The 20,768-nt window shown below is 38.7% G+C and overlaps 1 protein-coding gene across 5 annotated transcripts in view; it reads left to right on the top strand.

The window, feature by feature from the left end:
• The window catches only part of THRB (thyroid hormone receptor beta), a 399,316-nt gene that overhangs the window by 281,947 nt on the left and 96,601 nt on the right, over positions 1–20,768 (top strand). For all 5 annotated transcript variants that reach the window (XM_023505183.2, XM_023505182.2, XM_023505181.2 and 2 more), the window contains one exon: positions 7,761–7,824. In XM_023505183.2, the coding sequence (XP_023360951.1) occupies positions 7,803–7,824 (22 nt within the window). In that variant the 5' untranslated portion in view covers positions 7,761–7,802. The remainder of the gene's footprint in view (positions 1–7,760; positions 7,825–20,768) is intronic.

Below are 20,768 nucleotides of genomic sequence, written 5' to 3'. Positions count from 1 at the left end.
GATACAATATTAAAGTCTCACAGGGATCCATTTTAAAGATATCTCCAAAAGGGGAGAACTTTAAAGGAATGACCAAGGTCATAACTGGTGCTTTTATTTTCCCTCTCCCATAAATGGCAACTGAGAATCTGCAGATGCCAATCAGTTAGCTTGCTTCTATCAGTAAAATCTTTATGACATTTATGAGATCTAGTGGGCATCCTTGGTGAACACATGAGGAAGGAATATGCAGGTTTTTACAAATGATTTTCTATAGCAGATCATGTCATACGATAGATGGAAAATTCTTTTTATGTGAAAATATCCCACTATAGAGAATATAATATCTTTCTTCCTACTTTGTTTTTTTTGTTGTTGTTGTTGTTGTTGTTGTTTTTCTTCCTACTTTGAATGAATTTTTAAAAAACATTTAGGAACTTTATTCTGAATGGCTTTTCTTCAGTAACATATCTCTGGTACGGAAATCACACAGGATTCTGGGAAAGGTAGGACTACATGATACCTTTGTCCAGCCATTAACAGCAAAAATGCAAAGTTGCGAAGGTGCATTTTCATCAGCTGATTCACAGAAGTTCTCTATTGGGAAGGATGCTGGATTTGCTGACAAAGAGCTTCATTCAAATCCTAGCTCTCTGTCTGTGTTTGGACAAGTCACTGTGCCTTAGGGTTCAGTTTCCTAAACCTTACAATGGTGGTGTCATGGCGCATAGAGGGTTGAGCCTAAAGTCAGGAAGATTCATCTACCTGAGTTCAAATCTGCTCTCACACTCTTTCTAGCTGTAGATCTTGAGCAAATCACGTAACTCCATTTGCCTCAGTTTCCTCATCTGTAAAAAGAGCTGGAAAACCCCAGAGGGTTCACAAGAGTTGGGGTCACTAAACAACAACAATGAAGAGATTGTTCTTTCTCATGTCCCTTGCATTTCTAAATGCTTACTCCTATGATCCATTGAAACCTCAATTTGCTTACCTTTAAAATAAGAGGGTTGGAGAACAACCAGGAGACCAGTATTATTTTTTTTATTATTTTATTAAAGCTTTTATTTACAAAACATATGCATGGATAATTTTTCAGCATTGACCCTTGCAAAGCCTTGTGTTCCAAATTATCCCCTCCTTCCACCCACCCCCTCCCCTAGATGGCAAGTAGTCCAATACATGTTAAATATGTTACAATATATGTTAAATCCAATATATGTATACATATTTATACAGTTATCTTGCTGCACAAGGAAAATCGAATCAAGAAGGAAAAAAAACTGCTAAAGAAAACAAAATACAAGCAAACAACAACAGAGAGTGAGAATGCTGTGTTGTGGTGCACACTCAGTCCTCTCTCTGGGTGTAGATGGTTCTCTGTCACTAAACAGTTAGAACTGATCTGAATCATCTCATTGTTGGAAAGAGCCACATCCATCAGAATTGATCATTGTATAATCTTCTTGTTGCCATGTACAGCGATCTCCTGGTTCTTCTCATTTCACTTAGCATCAGTTCAGGTAAATGGGAGATCAGTATTATAAGACCACTGGAAATGATGGGGTAGATGTTTTCAGACATTTGAAGAACTGTTATCTGGTAGGGAATGAGACTCGTTTTTCTTGACCCCAGAGGACAGAATTAGGACTCCTGGGTATAACCTGCAAAGTCAGAGTTAGGTTGGATATAAAAAAAAAAAAAAAACAAACAAACAAACTTCCAAATCATTAGAACTATCTATAAAGGGACGCCCTTCAAATGTTCCCTGTTTGTCTTGAAACTATAGTGGGGACAGTCAGGGAACTTGGTCTTACAGTCACAAGATCTCCTTTGGATCTTGACTCTGCCCTGTCACCTCCTCAGCTCCCCTCACCTCCAGCTCAAGAACTAGGATCCTTTTACCATGTCTGGGGGGATGTTAGCCGGTAGAGTAGATTCCTGTATGTGGGTCTAGGTGAGCTGGCCTCTGAAATCCCTTCCAACTGTAATATTCTGTGGCCCTATAACTAGATGCCTAAATCATCAGAATCCAAAGAGAAAGAGGATTTCCTATCAAGGGTAAGATTCTCCAGATGCTCTTTGTTGACAAATGGCATTATGCTGGTCAAATAATATTGTAAAAGAGGGCCCCATCAGTGAAATCTACAGTTCTTTGATCAAATAATGAGATAAGTGCTTAATAAATGGTTATTCTCATTTCCTATCCTATTTGAAAACAGTCAGGTGGCCGTCCACACTAGAAAAAATAGTGTTGATTTTAAAAGGCTCTTACCCAGATAACAGCATATTATTGATCAGGCAGTTCATGGAGCTATTCCATCATTGTGTGGCTGTAGATGGAGGTGGATATGTATCCGATCTTTGTGACTTTGCCTCTCATCCTCAATTTTCTCCATTGTAAAATGAGAATTTGGAGTAAATAACTTCAGAGGTCCCTAATACCTCTGCTGCATGGAAGGAATAAGCATTTATTACAGTGTACCAAGCGTTGTGGCAAAAGCTTTGCAAATATCACATTGGATCCTTACAACAGCTCTGGGAAGTAAGTGCTCTTATTAGTCCCATTTTAAAGATGAGGAAATTGAGGCAGATGGAGGCTTATTGAGTGTTTGAGATCACATTTAAACGGAGGTCTTCTTGCCTCCTGAAGAAGGAAATGGCAAACTAGTCCAGGTCTTTGCCAAAAAAAAAAAAAAAAAAAAAAAAAAAAACCCAAATGATGGGATTGAACATAACTGAAATCTGATCAATGATAGGCTTAGGGTCATTTGTTGCCCTAACACCTAACTGCCTATGTGATGTAACGGGTATCAGATAGGCTCCACAGATGGACAATGAGCAGAGCCCAGGTCGGAAAAGGAACAGGATTCTGGGAGAGATCACATCTGGACAAGTGGATAACACTCCCAATGCTTCCAAATTTCTTTGCCACTGAAAAAGCCCATCTCTGTAACTCTAACATTCTCCCAAGGATGCTCTCTGCCTGTGAGTCATGGAACACGGTCTTAAGGGAATCAAAATTGCAGGTCACCCAGCGGGCAATGGAAAAATGAATGGTAGGCGTAAGTGGTCAGATGCCTATTACCGACAAGGACCTGGGCTCTGAATAGAATAAAAATGGGAGCATTGAGTTTGTCTGAATGGCAGGGGAGGGAGGCCGCTCATTCAGGAAGATGGAGGGACAGTGGGTGACCAGCCTGAGAGCTATATCAGGCTCTGTGAAATGGTGCAAGAGCCAAAGGCTTGGTCCACTGGAGGCGTTTCTGTGGAAAATTTAGAGAAAGAGGGGGCTAGAATTTCAAGGCTATGTGGCTGTGAGTCTGTCACAATCCACAGCGCCAGAGGCAGTTCCCACAATAACGGGACCATTTATTCATTAGGTCTGAATGATAAAATACATCCCTGATTGTTTCCATCCCTGGAACAAATGCCTTATAGACACAGCAATTTTCTTTAAGGATGTGAAGAGGGAGGTTTGGGTAAAGAGGGCAAGAGTACATTCATTAAGTGCCTACTGGGTGCCAGACACTGGAGAGAAACAATCAATACCTGGGTCTGAGAAGCTCACATATTGGGGAATGAGAATTTATGCCAACAGTGGCATTAAAGAGAGAAAGAATTCTCAAAGTCTGAAGAACTCTGATCACTCTGATAACAATTCTGGAGGACCCAGGATAAAATGTGTTCTTCACCCCTTGAAGCTGATATCCTCAAGATGTAGAATGAGACAGACATTTTTGGACCCAAACAGTTTGGATGGTTTTAGGGTTTTTTTTAATTTGGTCATGGCTTAGGAAGAAAAGACCAGCAATTATCAATCAGTCAGCTAGTTTTTGTTAAGTGCCTACTATGTGCCAAGGATCATGCTAAGCATTGGCGATACAAAGCAAGGCAAAGGGGAAAGAAAAAAGAGAGGGAGGAAGAGGAAGAAAAGAAGGCATGGAAGAAGGAAAGGAAAGAAAAGAAAAGGATGGAGGGAAGGAGAAGGGAAGAAAGAGAGGGAAAAAGGAAGGTAGAAAGGAAGGAAGAGAAGGATAGGGAGAGAAGAAGGGAAGAAAGAAAGAGAGGGATGGAAGGAAGGGAAAGAAGGAGAGAGGGGAGAAAAGAGAGAAGAAAAGACAACTTTTTTAAATGCACAGACAATAGCAGAAGAAAGATAAGAATCACAGAAAGACAGGACAGCTTTGAAATTTATATCTTGAATTTATTTATATATTTAAAAAGAAAAGCAAATTGTATGTAATCGAGAGCCACCATTTCATGTACAACACTTTTTTTCTCTGTAAATGGAAATGTTCATTGCATTTGGCATTCGTTAAATTCTGAATCTCTTAAAGTTCTTTTAAAAAGTTTAATTCTAAACAAATAATCAAAAAATAAATTGTATTGGGAATAAACACCATGTAAGAAAATATCTGCTAAGTTTATGCCAAATCATAAAAATTAATTTCAAGAAGGAAGAAGAATTAACAGTTGGATGAGGTGGAGCAGAATCGGTAAGATAGACTTCTGGATTTCTGTGGGCCGCCAGATCCGCTAACACTCACCTGTTCAATCTCTGGTATCTTCTCTTCTTTATGTACTGGCTTTATGACCCTGGTAATGTCACTTCTCAGAGTTCCATGGAATCTAAGGCTGTAAGGAAGAGGCATTGGTGGAGGGAGCTTCTTACTAGGAAATCTCTACATTGATGAAATTACAGGTCTGATAATATGTAATTTATTATTATATAGCATATATGTTGTATTATGTATTTATCATAAAATAAGTAATATACTATTATATTTTTGTTTATTTGTATATGTATGCATTAAGTACTGGTCATACAGAAACAAAAGGGAACTAAGCCCTGCCCTCAAGGGGTTTCCATTTCACTAGAGATTGACAGATAAATATAAAGCATGTCCAAAATTAAAGCTAATGTCAAGAAGAGAACATTTAATAGGGAGGATCAGGCAAGGTCTTGTGTGGGATTTTATTCACAATTCATGGAAAAATTCTGTGGATTCTAGGAGGAAACAAAAGGGAACTGAAGACAGGGCAGCACTGCTTATACAAAAACCTGGAAGTGGGAGATTGACCCATAGGTAGAATGGTTTGACTAGAACTTGTTGGTCAGTCATCTCAGTCATGTCTAACTCTCCTTGGCCCCATTTGGAAATTTTTTGGCAAGGATGATGTGGTTTGCAATTTCCTTCTTTGGCTCATTTGACAGATGAGGTAAACTGAGGCAACAGGATTACGTGACTTGCCCAGGGTCACAGAACTAATAAATGTCTGAGGTCAGCTTTGAATTCACAAAGATGAGTTTTCCTGACTCCCCCAGTATTCTATTCTCTATGATATCACCTAGCAACCCCTGACTAGAGCAAAACAGAGACTAATAAAAAATTAGATTAGAAAACTAAGTGGGAATCAGGAGCTTAAATACCAAGCCAAGCATGTGTATTCTATCTTAGGGGGAATAGGGAGACACTAAAGATTGTTTAGTTGTGGGGGAGAGTGTGTGTGATATGATCAGATCTACATTTTAGCACTTGGCAAGATGCTGGGAGTTGTTAAAGTTGACAACAAGAGTCTGGAGGATGGATTGGAGAAAGGAGAGCCTAGAAACAGAAAGACAAATTAGGAAGCTAGTGTAAGAGCCCAGGGGAAGAAAAAGTGGGAAAAAATTGTCTCTAAACTGAAGAAATAAGGACAGATGTTCCCTCACCTGCATCTTTACTGACTTCTAGTCCATTGATTTAGACGACGTGGGCAAGAAAATCACCTAATTTGATGAGCACCTGCCTGCCTCAAAAAGCTAATAAGAGCCTTGCTACAATTAGGCTTTAAAAATCCTTCAAGTTTCTTGAAATATAATAATTGTACCAACACCAAATATCATGCTGGTATAATTATTTTACTTTATTCAAACGTCTTCGGTTTTTTCCTGTCAAATACTATTCACGCTTCACAGATTATACAATTTTTATAGAATATACACATATTCATTTGGGAGTTGGACAAGTAAAAAGCATTTTAAAAATAGGTGAATCTATTTTCTGAAGCTAGAACACAGCTGGGGTTTTGCATCCTCCACATTTGTGATTGGGGAATGAGGCTTCATCTCGCTGTTTGGACATGTTCTTGTTGATACCATAAGTTATGAAGGAAATATTGTGTAAGTCATATGCATGTCTGGGGAAAAGCTTCATTGGGATGTAGACTTATTCTTGTAGCTATCCCAGCCCACTGACAGATTGTGACAGGAGTTTGAGGGACTATAACCTCTCACTCACATTCAGAATCAAGTTGGAGCAGTGAATAGGGTTGAAGGACAAGCTGAGAACATGGTAGTATGGACCAATGTGTTGCTCTAGATCAGGGATTCTCAAACTTTTCAATTGGGGGCCAGTTCACTGTCCCTCAGACTGTTGGAGGGCCGGACTATAGGAAAAACAAAAACTTTGTTTTGTGGGTCCTTAAATAAAGAAACTTCATAGCCCTGGGTGAGGGGGATAACCATCCTCAGTTGTTGCATCTGGCCGGCAGGCCATAGTTTGAGGACCCCTGCAAGTCTAGATCAAATTGGCAGTAGCAAGAGCCATACCAACACATAAGGCAGTAGGGGCTATCTCCGAACCATAAGTGGTCAGCCTGTTGCTCTGCCGAGTGTAATAGTCAGGGCAAGAGGCCCAGAAGTCAAGAGAACTGGGTCTATTCTATAGCCCTGTTTAAAAATATATATATATATATATATGTTCCATTAAGCAAGCATTGATTATGCCAGTAAATAAAGGGCTGGTTCAGGGTCAAGAAGACCCAGGCTCCAAGCTGTGTGACTCTAGACAACTCATCCAACTTCTCAGGCAACTAAGACTCTGTGTTGTAAAACTATGTCGACCAGCATTGATGGAGTGTTTCCTCCCCAAGCGTTCCACAATGAAACCAAATCATTGGTCTGGTCAATGTAGCAGGTGCTGGAGACCCAAAGGCCAAAAGGAAAATAGTCCTTGTCCTCAGATGCTTATGTTCTAGCATCAAGAAAGGAAAGTAAATAAATGTTAATGCAAATTAACCTGAGAAGTGATCATAAATAAGTGGAGAAGAAAGCAGAGTTATTACCTTTTTTATATTAATTTTTAAAGTAGATCCCAAACTTTATAATGTCCTGCCTGAATGAAACCTTTTGGATAGAGATATTGGCCAAAAGATTACATGTCTGACTGATTTCCTTAAAATTTTTGAACCTTTAAGCAGCCCCTTATAAACCAAGCCTGAAATGGGCCTACACAGTGAAACCTCAGTTACCTCAGACCCCCATCCTCATCCTATCACCATTAGTATCCTCTATTTTAGACATAGGAAATCCATTCACAGGGGGGCGAGGCTTCTGAAAGTTCCATATGGGTTTGGGTGTAAGAGTGCTAAAAATCACTTTAGAATAACATTGAAGTAAAAACCTAATTTCTAGCCATTCCCTTAGACAAAATATCCACAGGATTGATTTTCTAGCAAAGCAATTCTTCACCTTTTTTGTGTTGTGAACCCTTTGGAAATCTGATGACAACTAAGGGCCTCTTCTTAGAATCATATTTTTAAATAATCAAAGGAAAGGTTAAATTTCTCTTAGAGGCTGGGGAAAATAAAGGCAGGTTGTTGAGGCAAATGAGATGATACATACAATGTGTCTTCAGGGGCAAGCTGAGCCTTTTTTAAAATGAAAGACAATTGAGTTCCTGGTACCAGGTCAAGCCAGTGGTTCATCTATGATCATTCTTTCTCTTTTCTTTTTCCAGGTGATTTCAGCAAATAAGAAGATCCAGCATGATTACTGACCCATGACTCCCAACAGTATGTCAGGTACCTACCTCTATGTGTCTTGGATGTTGATGATATTTGTGTTGTCTGTGGCTTTGTCTGCCTTTAGTGCTATCTAAAGGGAGTCTTGGGACTTGAGAAAGGCAACAACCTGACAGTTTCAGGGCCATTACTTCCAAGGCAATAATAATATAGTGGGACCCAATGGAACCTCCCCCACAAGGAGATCCCCATTTCCCACCAGAATGGGCATCTAAGAGTCTCACCCAATGTTTGAAAATGGTGCCCCTGGGTATCCTTAACCAATGAAGTCTTTGAATTTTCACAGTTATGTGGGCAACTTGACTTAACACAAAGTAAGTACTTTTGAATCCTAGCAAGTACAATTTTCTGTTAAATTTCTATTTTAAAAATATGTCTAAATTAATAAGGAAAGAGCAAAGCATGGTGGGTAAACGGGTCTCTGTAAAGTCAGAAAGACCTGGATTCATGTCATATCTCTTGGGCAATACCTGGGTGATCACAGGCCAGTTATTTCACCTTGCTGTGAGCCTAAGTAGCTTTCTCATTCTTTATACTACAAACAAGTTGCCAAATCTATTGATGAGGAGTTTCTGCACTGGAAGTTCATGGTATTCTGTAAAGGAAGAAGGGAAGAGGGAAGGAAGGAAGGAAGGAAGGAAGGAAGGAAGGAAGGAAGGAAGGAAGGAAGGAAGGAAGGAAGGAAGGAAGGAAGGAAGGAAAGTGGAGGGGAGGGGAAGAGAGGAGAAAAGAGAGGAAAGAGAGAGGGAGGCAGAAAAAAAATCCTGGTTTATGTGTAGTGGACTTTTAGCAGCTGTCTAGACTGCCTACCTCCAGTCTCAGTTCTGCCAGTAACTGAAGACCCCATCACTAGAGAAGTAAAGGACAGTATAGTTTTCAAGTTGCAGTGTCAGCTTCTCACCCAAAGCTGCTCCTGGATCCCTTTTTGTGGCCAGGTGCTCATCTGACACCTTAGTTCTTTCAGACCTCTGGATCAATTTCGGAAAAGATAGCTAAATATGGACTCCATTTATTCTTTACATTTGGTAGCCCCCAAATGTTCCTGTATCTTTGTCAAAATGAACAGGTTACTCTTTTACTGTTGAAGGACAGTGAGATAAGGTAAAAATCACTTATAAACGCTGAGTTTCAGGGGATAACAAATGGCAGATGCTAGAGAAAGTAACTAAATATGGGCATGAACACAAAGTAACCCCAGAGAGTGTCAATAGAATAATTGTTCATAAACTTATCTTCATAGGCTGAAAGCCCTTGGACCTTGCTACTTTGTGGTCTTGCCAATGTTTTCCATTGCTTGTCCCACAAACAGCCCTTAGTGGTAAATAAGGTCAGAGAGTTGTATGAAAGCACTTCCCTTAAAATACAAGTTCTTTGAAGGGATTGGCTTGAACAGTCATCAGAAAGGATCTGAAGAGGAGTTTTTATTGGACCTGCTTTATTTCTTGACAGGGAATTTTCTTGAAAACTCATTGTTACCATTAGCTTTGCATGGATAAGCCTAATCAGTCAATTGATCTCTAAGTATTTATTAAGCATCTAAGGGCTTAATAATAAATACTTAGTGAATTCAATTAAAATGTAGCTACTGTAGCAAAGTAATTTGAACATAGTAGATGCTTAATAAATGAGTTGGAGATTGGATTACATTGGGTTGGGTTGGGATGGCAAATAGAGCTAGTGAAGTGCCTTGCAATTATAATGTTGAACAGAATGAATTAATTCGTTGGCTGTTAGGGTTCTGATCACAATGGTAACTCTTCAGTGAGAAATGGTCCGGGTAGCTTAGCTAAAAAAGCTCCCAACATCTCCTACTACCTGGTAGTCAAGAGAAAAGATCCAAGGCCTTCCTTCAAGCATCATTACAATATACAATAGGGTATGAGTGAAAAAGAGACAAAGACTTGGGGAGCTCAAAAATATCAGTTTCCTAATAGCTAAATAATTTATCCCAGGTTTCATCCCCTCTTTCCCAGACCTTCAAAATACTATTCACTGTCTCTTCTCCAGAGCAGTTTTCCTAGTAAAGAAAGAAGTATTCGTGTGAAAACAGACCTGTAGTTTTTCTCAGTTTCTCAATTGACATTTTTAGGTAAATAATTTGCACATTTCTTTTACCTGGTGAATCTTAGGTGTGAGTTGTTTCTGTGTTGATAAGTAGAGTTTATTGTTTCCTTTTACTTAAAAAAAAAAAAAAATAAGATGGCTTTCCATTCACTAATTTAAAAGGTTCTAGACATCATTTGCCCAGAGCCATCCTCAGAAATGCCAATTACCAGATATATTAATTGCCCTGGGCTCCCGATTTAAGGCAACCCATGGCTGTGGTGAGTGGCTCAGAGAGAAATCACGTGGTCAGTCAAAGATTTTGAGGTTCCTAGACAGACAGTTCTTGCTTCTACACTTATGTGTACACATGCACACACACACACACCACACACATACATTTTTAGTAGCTGCCTTTGGGGCTCTTTCTTGGTGTCTATCTTATCCCAATTCCATCTGAATAAATTGGAGAGGAGAAAAATGATACAAGAAAAGGAGTGACTACTAAGACATACTCAACAAATGGGATTCCTTTTTATGTAAGTATTGGACTAGAAGGCCACTGAGGTCCCTGGCTACTCTCATATTCTATTATTCTGATTGTCCAGCCTTTGTGGAGGGATCCAGGGAAGAGAGACCCTCCTGAGAAAACTAATTCTATTTTTATATCTCTAATTATTAAGAAATTTTTCCAGGTCTCAAGCTTAAATGTGTTAAAGTTCCTACTGTTCAGGAAGAGAGGTATGGAAAGTTACATTCATTTCTCTGCTGGTTGGTTTTGCTTAATTGTTACAATGGAACTGTTCTTTGAAGGTTGGAGAAGCAGGAAGAAAAAGTCTTATAAATAACTGTAGCATGAAGACAAAGGCATCAGTAAACCATAAAAAAAAAAAATTATAATGATAGAGGAGAGTAAAAGTATAGAGTATTATCTGCCCCAAGCCATGCCCCCTAACTGTTCCTACAGTAAACTCAGTTCTGTTGAGGAATTTTGGCAAGCCAGAGGTTGTGGATGAAACACATCTGGAGCACTGATGGTGAAGAAGAGATAATTGGAATTATGTCAATAAAACATCATTGGTAAAAAGCCATGCAAATACTCCTTTTGGTTCTTTTTAACTTTCACTTCAGGTAGTTGTGGGTTCTTTCCCACACTGATTTCCTCTAGAATCTCAGGGTTAAAAGGACCTCCTCCTCCAGAGGCCATCTCATCCAACTCTTACCTAATTGTGCCCAGCACAACACTGATGCTAAAGAAATGCTATGACTTGACTTCCCAGGTTAAAAAAAAAAAAAAAATCCCATCTGTGACACACTTCAAGATGGGTCCTTTTCTTTCTAGATGGCTCAGATCATTGGGAAGCTTTTTCCCCTAAAATTAGACCTTTTCTCTGTAACAGTTTACCAGCGGTCCTAATTTTGTCCTCTAGGACCAAGTAGAATCAGCCTAACCCTTCTTACAGATGACAATCATCAAATACCTGAAGAAAGCTATCAGAGACGTCCTTCCCAACCGGCCCTCTTCCCTAATTAAACATTCCCATTTACTTCAAGTCTGCTCACGTGGCCCTTTACTGTCCTTGTTGGCCATTGTTAGGTACTCTCACAGCTTATCAAAGCTGTTCCTAAAATACATTTCCCAGAACTAAACACTAGACTCTAGATGTGACCTGAAAAGAACAGGACAGCTGAATAGAATACAGTTGGAGTATAGTACTTAAGGCTACTTTTAAAACCCTTTCCCTATATTTTATGTTTTCTTTTCTTTTCCTTTTTGACAAAAAGGAGAAAATAATAGGAAGAAATGCCCATGATTCCCCCACCATTTCATCTTTAGATCATTTTTGTAAGTTTTATTTTTTACTTTAAACTTAAATACAGAACTAGAAGAGAAAAAAATTGCTATGTACTCAGCAGAACTAAGAGGGAATTCAATACAAAACAAACAATAAAGTTCCATTTCAAGAAAACCTAGTTAAAAATATTACACATTATTTTCAAGGCTGTTCAGCTTTTTCCTTCCTTGTAGGTTTTCTTTTGTTCTCTGCTGTGTACTTTTAACTTTATTTTTCCCTTTCGTCCCCACCCACCCCCCCAGGCCTCTATCTCCACCCTAAAGAAGGCTATAATTAAGTGTGGATAGATACACATATAGATAGAAATCTATAAACATCCACATATACACTCCCACGTATATGTAATGCCATACTATGTCTCTTTCCATGGAGGCAGATGCATTTTCTTTCATAAGTCCAAGTCTTTCCATGTTCTTCTAAATCAATCAGCTCATCATTTCCTTTACCACAGCAATATTCCAATCCAATTACATCCCATCTGGGAGACTGTCTATGAAAGTTTTTTCCCCCAATTTTCTGCTTCCTTCTAGAGGCATAAGTTTTATTTATACAAGAAAATTTTAATTTAAAAATAATCAAAATTATTCATTTTTTACTTCAACAATAATCTCATCTTGTAATATAGTTTAAGGTGTGATACTGGTGAATCTGCTTCCATTACATCTTTTTCCCCGGTTTCTTTGAAGTCCCTGACCTTTTCTTCCTTCATATGAACTTTGTTATTTTTTCTCAGTAAGAATTTTTTTTCCGATAATTTAATTGAAGTATCATTGAATAAATGGATTAATTAGGTAAAATTGTCACTTTTTATTATATTGATTATACCTACTCATGAACAATAAATATTACTTCAGTTATTTAGATCTGACTTTATTTGTATAAAAGTGTTTTATCTTTATGTGTCTGTTTTGGCAGGTATACTCTCAAGTATTTAATACTATTTAATTTTAAATGGTCTAAAACAATAGTAAGTAATATTTTTCTCTGACATTTTGCTCTGACACATAGTGTAGTTACTCTATTTTTGTCTTGTGATTAAATCTATCTTCAGAGCATTTTTTAAAGGAAATAATAAATTGGGATTACAATTTGGAGCAAGCCACTCAGACTCAGATTACGGTACCATTTTGAAAACTACCCCATGGAATCCAATGTTTTTTTCTCTCCCATGCTATTTTTTTTATATATCAACCACAATATCAGTTCCATTTGGTGATCATGACAAAAAAGAAAAGTCATGGCCAATTTCAGTTTTGATTGAATTCCACTGTTCTCTAGGACACTCAGAAATATCAGAAAAGAGGATAAGTCAGTATTGGAGAAGTTAAATATTAATAATTAGAGGGGGAAGTCACTGATACTTTTGTAAAAGTAGAAAGCCCAAGTGGTTATTCTAGCCACAAGAATTTCTAGGAAATCAATTTCATTTTCTCAGTAAGACATAGAAAGGCGCTGGTACTTTAGGTCCCCAATTTGCCCAAATAACAAATGAAAATCATGTTCCTGTTGATAAATCATCTGGATGAATGGAGCTTTGCTTCAGTGACTCACTCAAAGTGACAATGGTCATATGTGACCATTACTTCTTAGAGAGGAGTATTGTGTAATGGCAGCATTTCCTCCACAAATGAAACTTCTGCATCCCTGGTAGGAAGAAAGCACTTTGTAACCTTTCAACATTTTAGAAATGTGAGTCATCATATCTTGATGACTAGTCATGATAGACCCCGGGCTCCCCACCCCTATCCCAAACATGTATCTCAGAAAATTCCTGCAACCTTTGCAGCTCACGAGCTCCCACTGACAAATTTGTTTATTGACATTTAATCAAAGGATATGGCCAAAAAAAAAAAAAAAAAAAAAAAAAAAAAAAAAAAAAAAAAAAAAAAAAAAAAAAAAAAAAGTGACAAGAAATAGAAAAAAAAAAAAAAAAACACCCTCATCTTCAGCCCAGGTTAGGACAACTCATACTTCCAAAGTGCTGTCCCAAATAGCAGGGAAAAGACAGTTTCCTACCCATTCAAGGAAAAAGTTTTATCAGCTCTGGAATGTATAGTCCAAAGCTGTATTAGCTCTTTTGTGCCTTGTACCCCTGGCCAGCTAGCTCTAGAATTCCCTTGAGCATTTTAATGTTTGTTTCTGAACTGATTTTTCCTAGGAGTGCCTCAGAATAAACTCTTAATTGTGCTGTGGTTCAAAAATTCCTATCATAACTTTGGGTCAGAAGCCTGGGTCCCTTCCAAGCATTCCAGGGACTCTGTTTAACAACACTGCAAAGGTACAGGGTGGACCTGTTGTGAAGGGCTTCTTTTCAACTCCCATAATGCCTCCTGGTTGCCATGAAAGTCATTTCAGAAGAATGAATAAGGAGGACCAGGTGGAGCTAGATGGTGGAGTTGGCAACCTCTGCCCTACTTCCTACCAGAATCCCAAATGCTATACTCTCTATATTACAATTATTATTTTATGGATGTCTTTAGCCATCATCTGGTCATCAGCATTCTCATAACAAGCCTGTCAGAAGCTAACTTAGTCCTCAGATAGACCCAAAGCATTGTCCCATATTAATGAGTACTATGACAAAAACTATCCCTGAAAGAATACTATATGCTAAGAATTTTGTTCTTATTCTTAGAGATTTGTGTGGGGGAGAAAAATGAATGAGAATCTTAGTGATAATACAATAAGGGATGTATAAGTAGCACTTCCAGCTTGTCTCTAGTAAATGTTTCATGAAGATAGGCTTGCATGTTTCCATCTACATGTAAACAAAGTTTAACTCTTGCCTCACTCTCTGAAAGCCATGTGGGTTATATTTCTCTCCCCATCTCTTCTGCAGTGTACTGAGGGAGTTGCTGGGAGTTTATTTGCTCTGCTATTGACTAGATCTCCTACCATTTGTGTTCCCTCCATTTTAGGGGCCCAATGAGTAGCACCCCAGTGCCATTTAAACATTTAAAAGTCAAATTGGCTTTTACAAAACAATATTAAATATTGGTATTGGTATAGCAAGAACATTTAAGCATTTCCCCCAATATTTCAGGGGTGTAACCCCTCACCTTCTCCCCCCACACAGACTATATCAGTTTCTGGACTAAGAGGAATTAAGTTCACAACTTATCTCAGTACCTACACGTACCATTAGTTTTGCCAAATGCCAAATCCAAAGCCACACTGGTCTTGGTTCTCAGGGTTTCCCAAATAAACTTGCAAAAAACATCCTGCTGAATTCTGGGCTCTAAAAATCTCCATGACTCTCCCTATATCTAGAACCGAAAAGGACAACAAAACAAGACCAGAATCTCAAGCCCATTAGGAGGAGCCACAGGTCCTCCCCCTTTACTACATAGTGTACCTGCAGTAAGAGAAGTCCTTCTCCCTGGGATGTACCAGCAAGAGACAACCTGTCTCAATCAACCAATGATATTTACTTGGTCAACAGAAAGAAGACGTTCCCAAGCACAAAGTAGACCACCATAATTGTTCATTCATGTGCCAGTTCTCCTAGTTCCCAGGAATATCTCCCAAGAGCCTCCCACATGGGTAATGCTATTGTAGGTGGTCTGGGCATGTGGCAAACCCTGGTTACATTCATGTCCCCAATCCCTAGCACAGTGCCCTGCACATAGTAGGTATTTGTTGAACTGAAAATTTGCAAAGTATTTTATATGCATTTCATCTCACTTGAACCCTACAACATCCCTTTATAGGTAGATACTACAGGTATCAGCCAGAATTGCCCATAGTCACTTCCATGGAATAGGGATTCAACTTAGGTCTCCTGGCTTCACGCCCAGTATTCTTTTTTCTGCATTCTTGCTGTGTTTCCAGTAACACAGGTCATCAACAAGGCAGAACATTATCAGCCTAGTTCCCAAGTAGCAAAATGTAGTGTGTACACATAGTGCTGGGAGTTAGAATAAGAAAGTCAGGTTAACCACATCACCCAGCACATGTGACAACCTCTCTAAGCCTCAGTTTCCCGCAAGTGCAAAATGAGGGAGTTGTACCGAATAACATTCAAGATCACTTCAAGCTGTATATCATTGATCTTATGAGCCTAATTTTTTTGAGAGCATCCAAATTCTGTTTGCATTGATCATTCTTAACTATTTCTATGCATCTCCTTTTTAATTTATTCTGAATGAATATAAGATCTTCCTATAGCCTTTGGTTATCCTTTTTATTAATTGTTAATGCTCTAGGACCTGATGACATGTTTAATGGTGGAAGTGAATGTCTATTATATGAGAATATCCCTTCTTCAAAGGCTCCAAAACTCTTTAACTACCTCTCCTCCAACTGGACCAGCCTTCTTTGGTCACTCACAATCAGAAGAATTATTTTACTGAAGTGTTTACTCAGATTTTCCCACTTGCAAAACTTGATAATTCTATTTACTGTCTATTTAGTAGACATCTAACCCTTTTATTAAATAGGCAGTGTTTTGCTTCTATTGCAAGCTCATAATTGATATTTGCTTCATAAATCCCAGGTATGCCATGTGACTGGGCAAGTCATAACTTCATGGACCTTAGGTTCTCATTGGTATAGCAGAAATAACAAGGCCTAGATTGCCCACATCACAGGCATGTTATGAGACTCAAGGAAGACAATCTATGTGAAATGTTTTGTGAACTTTCAAGTCTCCTGTGGGCATCATCATTATTATTCATTGTTATTCTCATTTTAACATTCTACAGAATTCCCATCCAGGCGACTGGAAAAGAAGTCAACATATTATGGTCATTTATTTCTGTTTAATGTTCAATGGGTTCTTGCCTACATGGATGAAATAACTGCTCTTTATCATTAAGTGAAGCTACTGGGACATAAGTTAGTCTCTTTGTTCTTGCCCCTTCCCAGCTCCTTTCCACTGTGAGAATATGAGCATCTTGAAATAAGAACTGCCTGGTTTTCTTGACATATAGTAGGTGCTTGAGAAGTACTTTTTCTATCTATCTTTATTGTCTCTAGCTCTATGTCTATGTCTATCTCTTTATTTATTTCAATCTCTGTCTATCTCTATCCATCTCTATTTGTATTTCTGTCTATATAGCAATCTATTTCTGTCTACATTTATCTTTATTTGTCTTATTTCTGTCTCACTATCTCTATGTCTGCCTATCTTTGTTTATATCTCTCTTGCTCTATTTATCTATCTCTGTCTCCATCACAAAGTCTATATGTCTTTATTTCTGTCCATATCTCTCTGTTTATCTAATTCTACCTATCTAGATCTATTTCTATCAATCTCTATCTCTGTGTCTATCTCTGTTTATCTATCTCTGGTTTGTTTAATTCTGTCCATATCTATCTGTTTATTTATCTATCTTTATTTCTGTCTACCTATCTCTGTTTATCTCTCTTTGTCTATTTCTATCTAAATCTCTGTTTATTTCTATCTGTTTCAATTTCTCTCATCTCTATGTCTACATATCTTTATCTGGTTCAGTCTATCTGTATCTCTCTTTATCTCTATGGCTTTCTGTTTGTTCATGTGTCTGCTCATCTCTCTATTTATTTATCTACTTTTATCTCTTTATCCTTATTTCTATCTGTTCACAGAGGCTTTTTGAAAACATTCTTGGAAAGATTCCTAAAGCAGACAGGCTGATGGGGATGATATGAACTTCATCTTGGTCCCACATGATTTTAATTTCACTACTAGAACTCCACGTTTCTAGAGCTTTACATCTTATATAATTTGGAAGTTATTTGCAGTCATTGTCATCATCATCCTTGTGATCATCATCCCCTCATTCTTCTCCTTTTTTGTCAGTGGGGTTTCGATCGCAGCAGACCTGGAACAAGTCCTGGATTTTTGCACTTTCATATTTATGTTCTACACACTCTAACCTGGGGGAGGATAAGATGCTGCTTTTTTGTAACTAAATACGAATTCTGTTCTGTAGAAGCAATGGCGATGAGCTGATCTCATAAATTTCAGAAGGAAGAAAAACAGCCTTGAATGTAATCATTCAGCTGTCAAGCCACAGAGATCAATAGAAATGGGGAAAGTGTTTACTTTGCTTGAAATGAAATTTACAGCATGTATGAATTTTAGAAAAGGCATTTCATTGACAAGGACTTAATCGCACAACAATTTGGATTACAAATAATTGATTTGTTCAGCACCAACAATAGTCACACGTGCAGGATAGACAAAGCTGGGATCTGTCTTCAGAATGCAGTAACTGTGTGGCCAGGGCTAGCTGAGTTGCCTGATGAGGCTTGTGAAGAGGGATTTTCCAATAAAGTTGCTGGCAGACAGGACTGGCAAGGAGGGCTTTCCAGATCCCGAATGAGGCATCCAGGTTGGGCTCCACCCATGACTGGATCCCTCACACAGACAGAGTTTTCCAAAGGAATGGAGATAGAGCTCACTGGGACCTGGTCAAATCTCAAAGTTGGGTGCTTCTCCGAGATGGGGCTAAGCTGAATGGAATCATTCCCTGCCTCAGGTCCAGACTCTCTCATCCCTTTTGTTTGTCTGAGGAATCCTTTAATGAAGATCCATTGGATTATTTTATATGAACAGCTCTTATGAAATGTCTCTTCACCTGGGACCTTTTCCGGTCTGATGGTGCCTAAGAGTGAACTCTCTCCCAGAGAAGACCTAGTGAGAAATTCCAGAAATGGCCTAGTTCAGGGCAGCCCAAGGAGGGTCAGCTGCACTTGGCTCTGACATTCCCTGGCCCAGTGGTAAGTCAAATATGTTCTAAGGCTTTGAAGTTAAGAGAAATTATCCTCATTCTTATCTCTCTGATTAATCGCCTGTGTCTAGCTTTGGATTTCATAGCTACATTAGTGTTGTGTAATTACCATGTTAATTTGGATATGGCAGGCCTAAATCTGAGACCACCTTGTTTTTTATTTTGTTCTTTTTTAAGAGAAATTGTGTGTGTATAAAAATATATATTGTATTGTATCAGGTAGAAATTTAAAGGTTAAAATGTTTGAAGTTAGAAGTAAGGAAGATCCTATGATAAGGTACAAAAAAAAATCAACTCTAGAATTAGAAGGTCCATATTCTAGTCCCACCTCTGATCTTATATGTTAGATAAATCTAGGGCTCAGTTTCCCCATCTGTAAAATAAAAGACCTAGACGAGATATTACCTGGGCTCCTGCTACTTCTAAATCTATGACTCTTTGGTCAATGACCTAGTTTTCTGTTATGGTGCTGGTCTTGTTTGTCATCACTGTGACTTTAGTTATATAATTTTACTTCTCTGAGAGTTTGTTTTCCTTATCTAGAAAATGAGGGCTTTTGACTAAATGAGCACTAAGGTGCTTTTGTGTCCAAATCTGTGAGGTACATGAAGAATCGTGTTTATATAAAGTACCTTGGTAGGTCAGAGAAAGAAAAAGAAAATACCTCCTTGGCAACAAAGAGCTTCCAGTCTAGTATGAGATAAGTTTGTATTCTGTCTCAAAATATTGGCTTCCCACTGTTGGAAATTGTACTAGCTAAATATTTATTTGGGTTAATCAACCTCCTTTAGTCTAGAAGGCTTAAGTCTAGTCATTAATATGATAGCGTCAACGAATGTTCTCCAGTTATTTTCCTCCTAACAGCTAAAAATCAGTCACAGACAAGTTAGGGATTTGAGGATAGTGCCCCTCAGGTGCTGCAAGCATGAGGCAGTCCAAATGGAGGGCACCATGAGGATGGGAGCTCTTGGGGGAAGAGAGGAAATAGATTATAGAAAGGAATAGGAGAACTTTCCTAAAGCAAGATTCAAATGGACTTAGGATTTTGCCCAGGGACTACGTTCCTAAATACTGGAACCATAGATTTGGACGTGGAAGTCACCTGAGCTCACATTATCAGTGTCATCAGATGATGAGTGAAGAAAGTAAGCTGAGAGTGGGAAATTCCAAGAGATAATGATGAAAGAGGCAAGATTCAAATCCAGCTGCTCAGATCCCTCTGTCCATTAAACTGGGCCTTCTCCTACCAGCCCCATGTGTTTTAAGATATTCTCAGAAAAATTAACTTAGAAAACAAATCTATTTTGTTAAATGTACCTGGCTATCCTGGACCACGAGATTCAAGGCACCTGGCATTGGTGGTCCCTTTCCTTCCAGAGCATCCTTTCTACCTGTCCTATCCCATCCCCTCTCCATCGGCACTGAGGAAAGCAATGTGACATCCCAATGGAGTCCTGTACTAAGATTCAGAAGGACTTGTGTTCAAGTCCTACTGCTAACTCATATTAGCTGTATGACTGTGAACAAGATCTTTTGCCTCCCTGTTCCTCACTTTCCTACAAAATGGTAATAATAATGTTGGAGGTTAAAGCTTTGCAGAGCCCTTTCTGTATGCTCTCTCATGTAAGATAGATATTCCAGAGTATCCCAAAAGTCTTAGTATTGTTTAATACTTTAATTGCTTTGGGAACTTTGGGAACACCCCCTATTATGCTCATTTTATAAAATAAGAAATAACCTTGAAGGAGTCAGATAATTTCACACAGCGAGGGGGTATCAGAGTTGGAATCAAATCCAGATTTTTCTGACTCCAAGTCCCACATTCTATTGACTGTGGCTATTTCACCTGGCTGCTCTGGAGTTCAAATGATATAATCATGTGGAAACAAGCTTTGCAGACGTTAAAGGCCCAGACAGAAGTCCGGCCTTAGACAAGACCTGTATCCAAATATCCACTTCTGATACCTGTTAGCTGTGTGACCCTAGACAAGTGAATTACTCTCTTAATACAACAGGTGAAGAGCTGCTGGGCTGTATCTATGGAAAGACTTTCCATAGAAGTACCATGATCCTTCCAAAACAACAGAGTATGGTTTACATTATCATTTCCACCCAAGTTGCTCCCAGAACTTGAGGCTGAAGAGTAGGAGGAAGGTGCCCCCTTGGATGAAGCTGTTGTTGGGTTTGGTCCTTATTACACACACGGTTACCATTTGACAGTAGTTGTGACTTAGCTGAGAACATGTCAGAGAAGCAATGGTTGTTTTTTCAGTTTTAGTTTTTCTTTGGAAAAATCGCCCTCCATTCAGACCAAAACCTACTCACTCGA

This window comes from Sarcophilus harrisii, chromosome 5 (assembly GCF_902635505.1).
Source record: "Sarcophilus harrisii chromosome 5, mSarHar1.11, whole genome shotgun sequence".
Taxonomy (NCBI): Eukaryota; Metazoa; Chordata; class Mammalia; order Dasyuromorphia; family Dasyuridae; genus Sarcophilus; species Sarcophilus harrisii.
The sequence above is the reverse complement of the archived record's forward strand: the minus strand, read 5'-3'. Positions and strand labels throughout refer to the sequence as shown.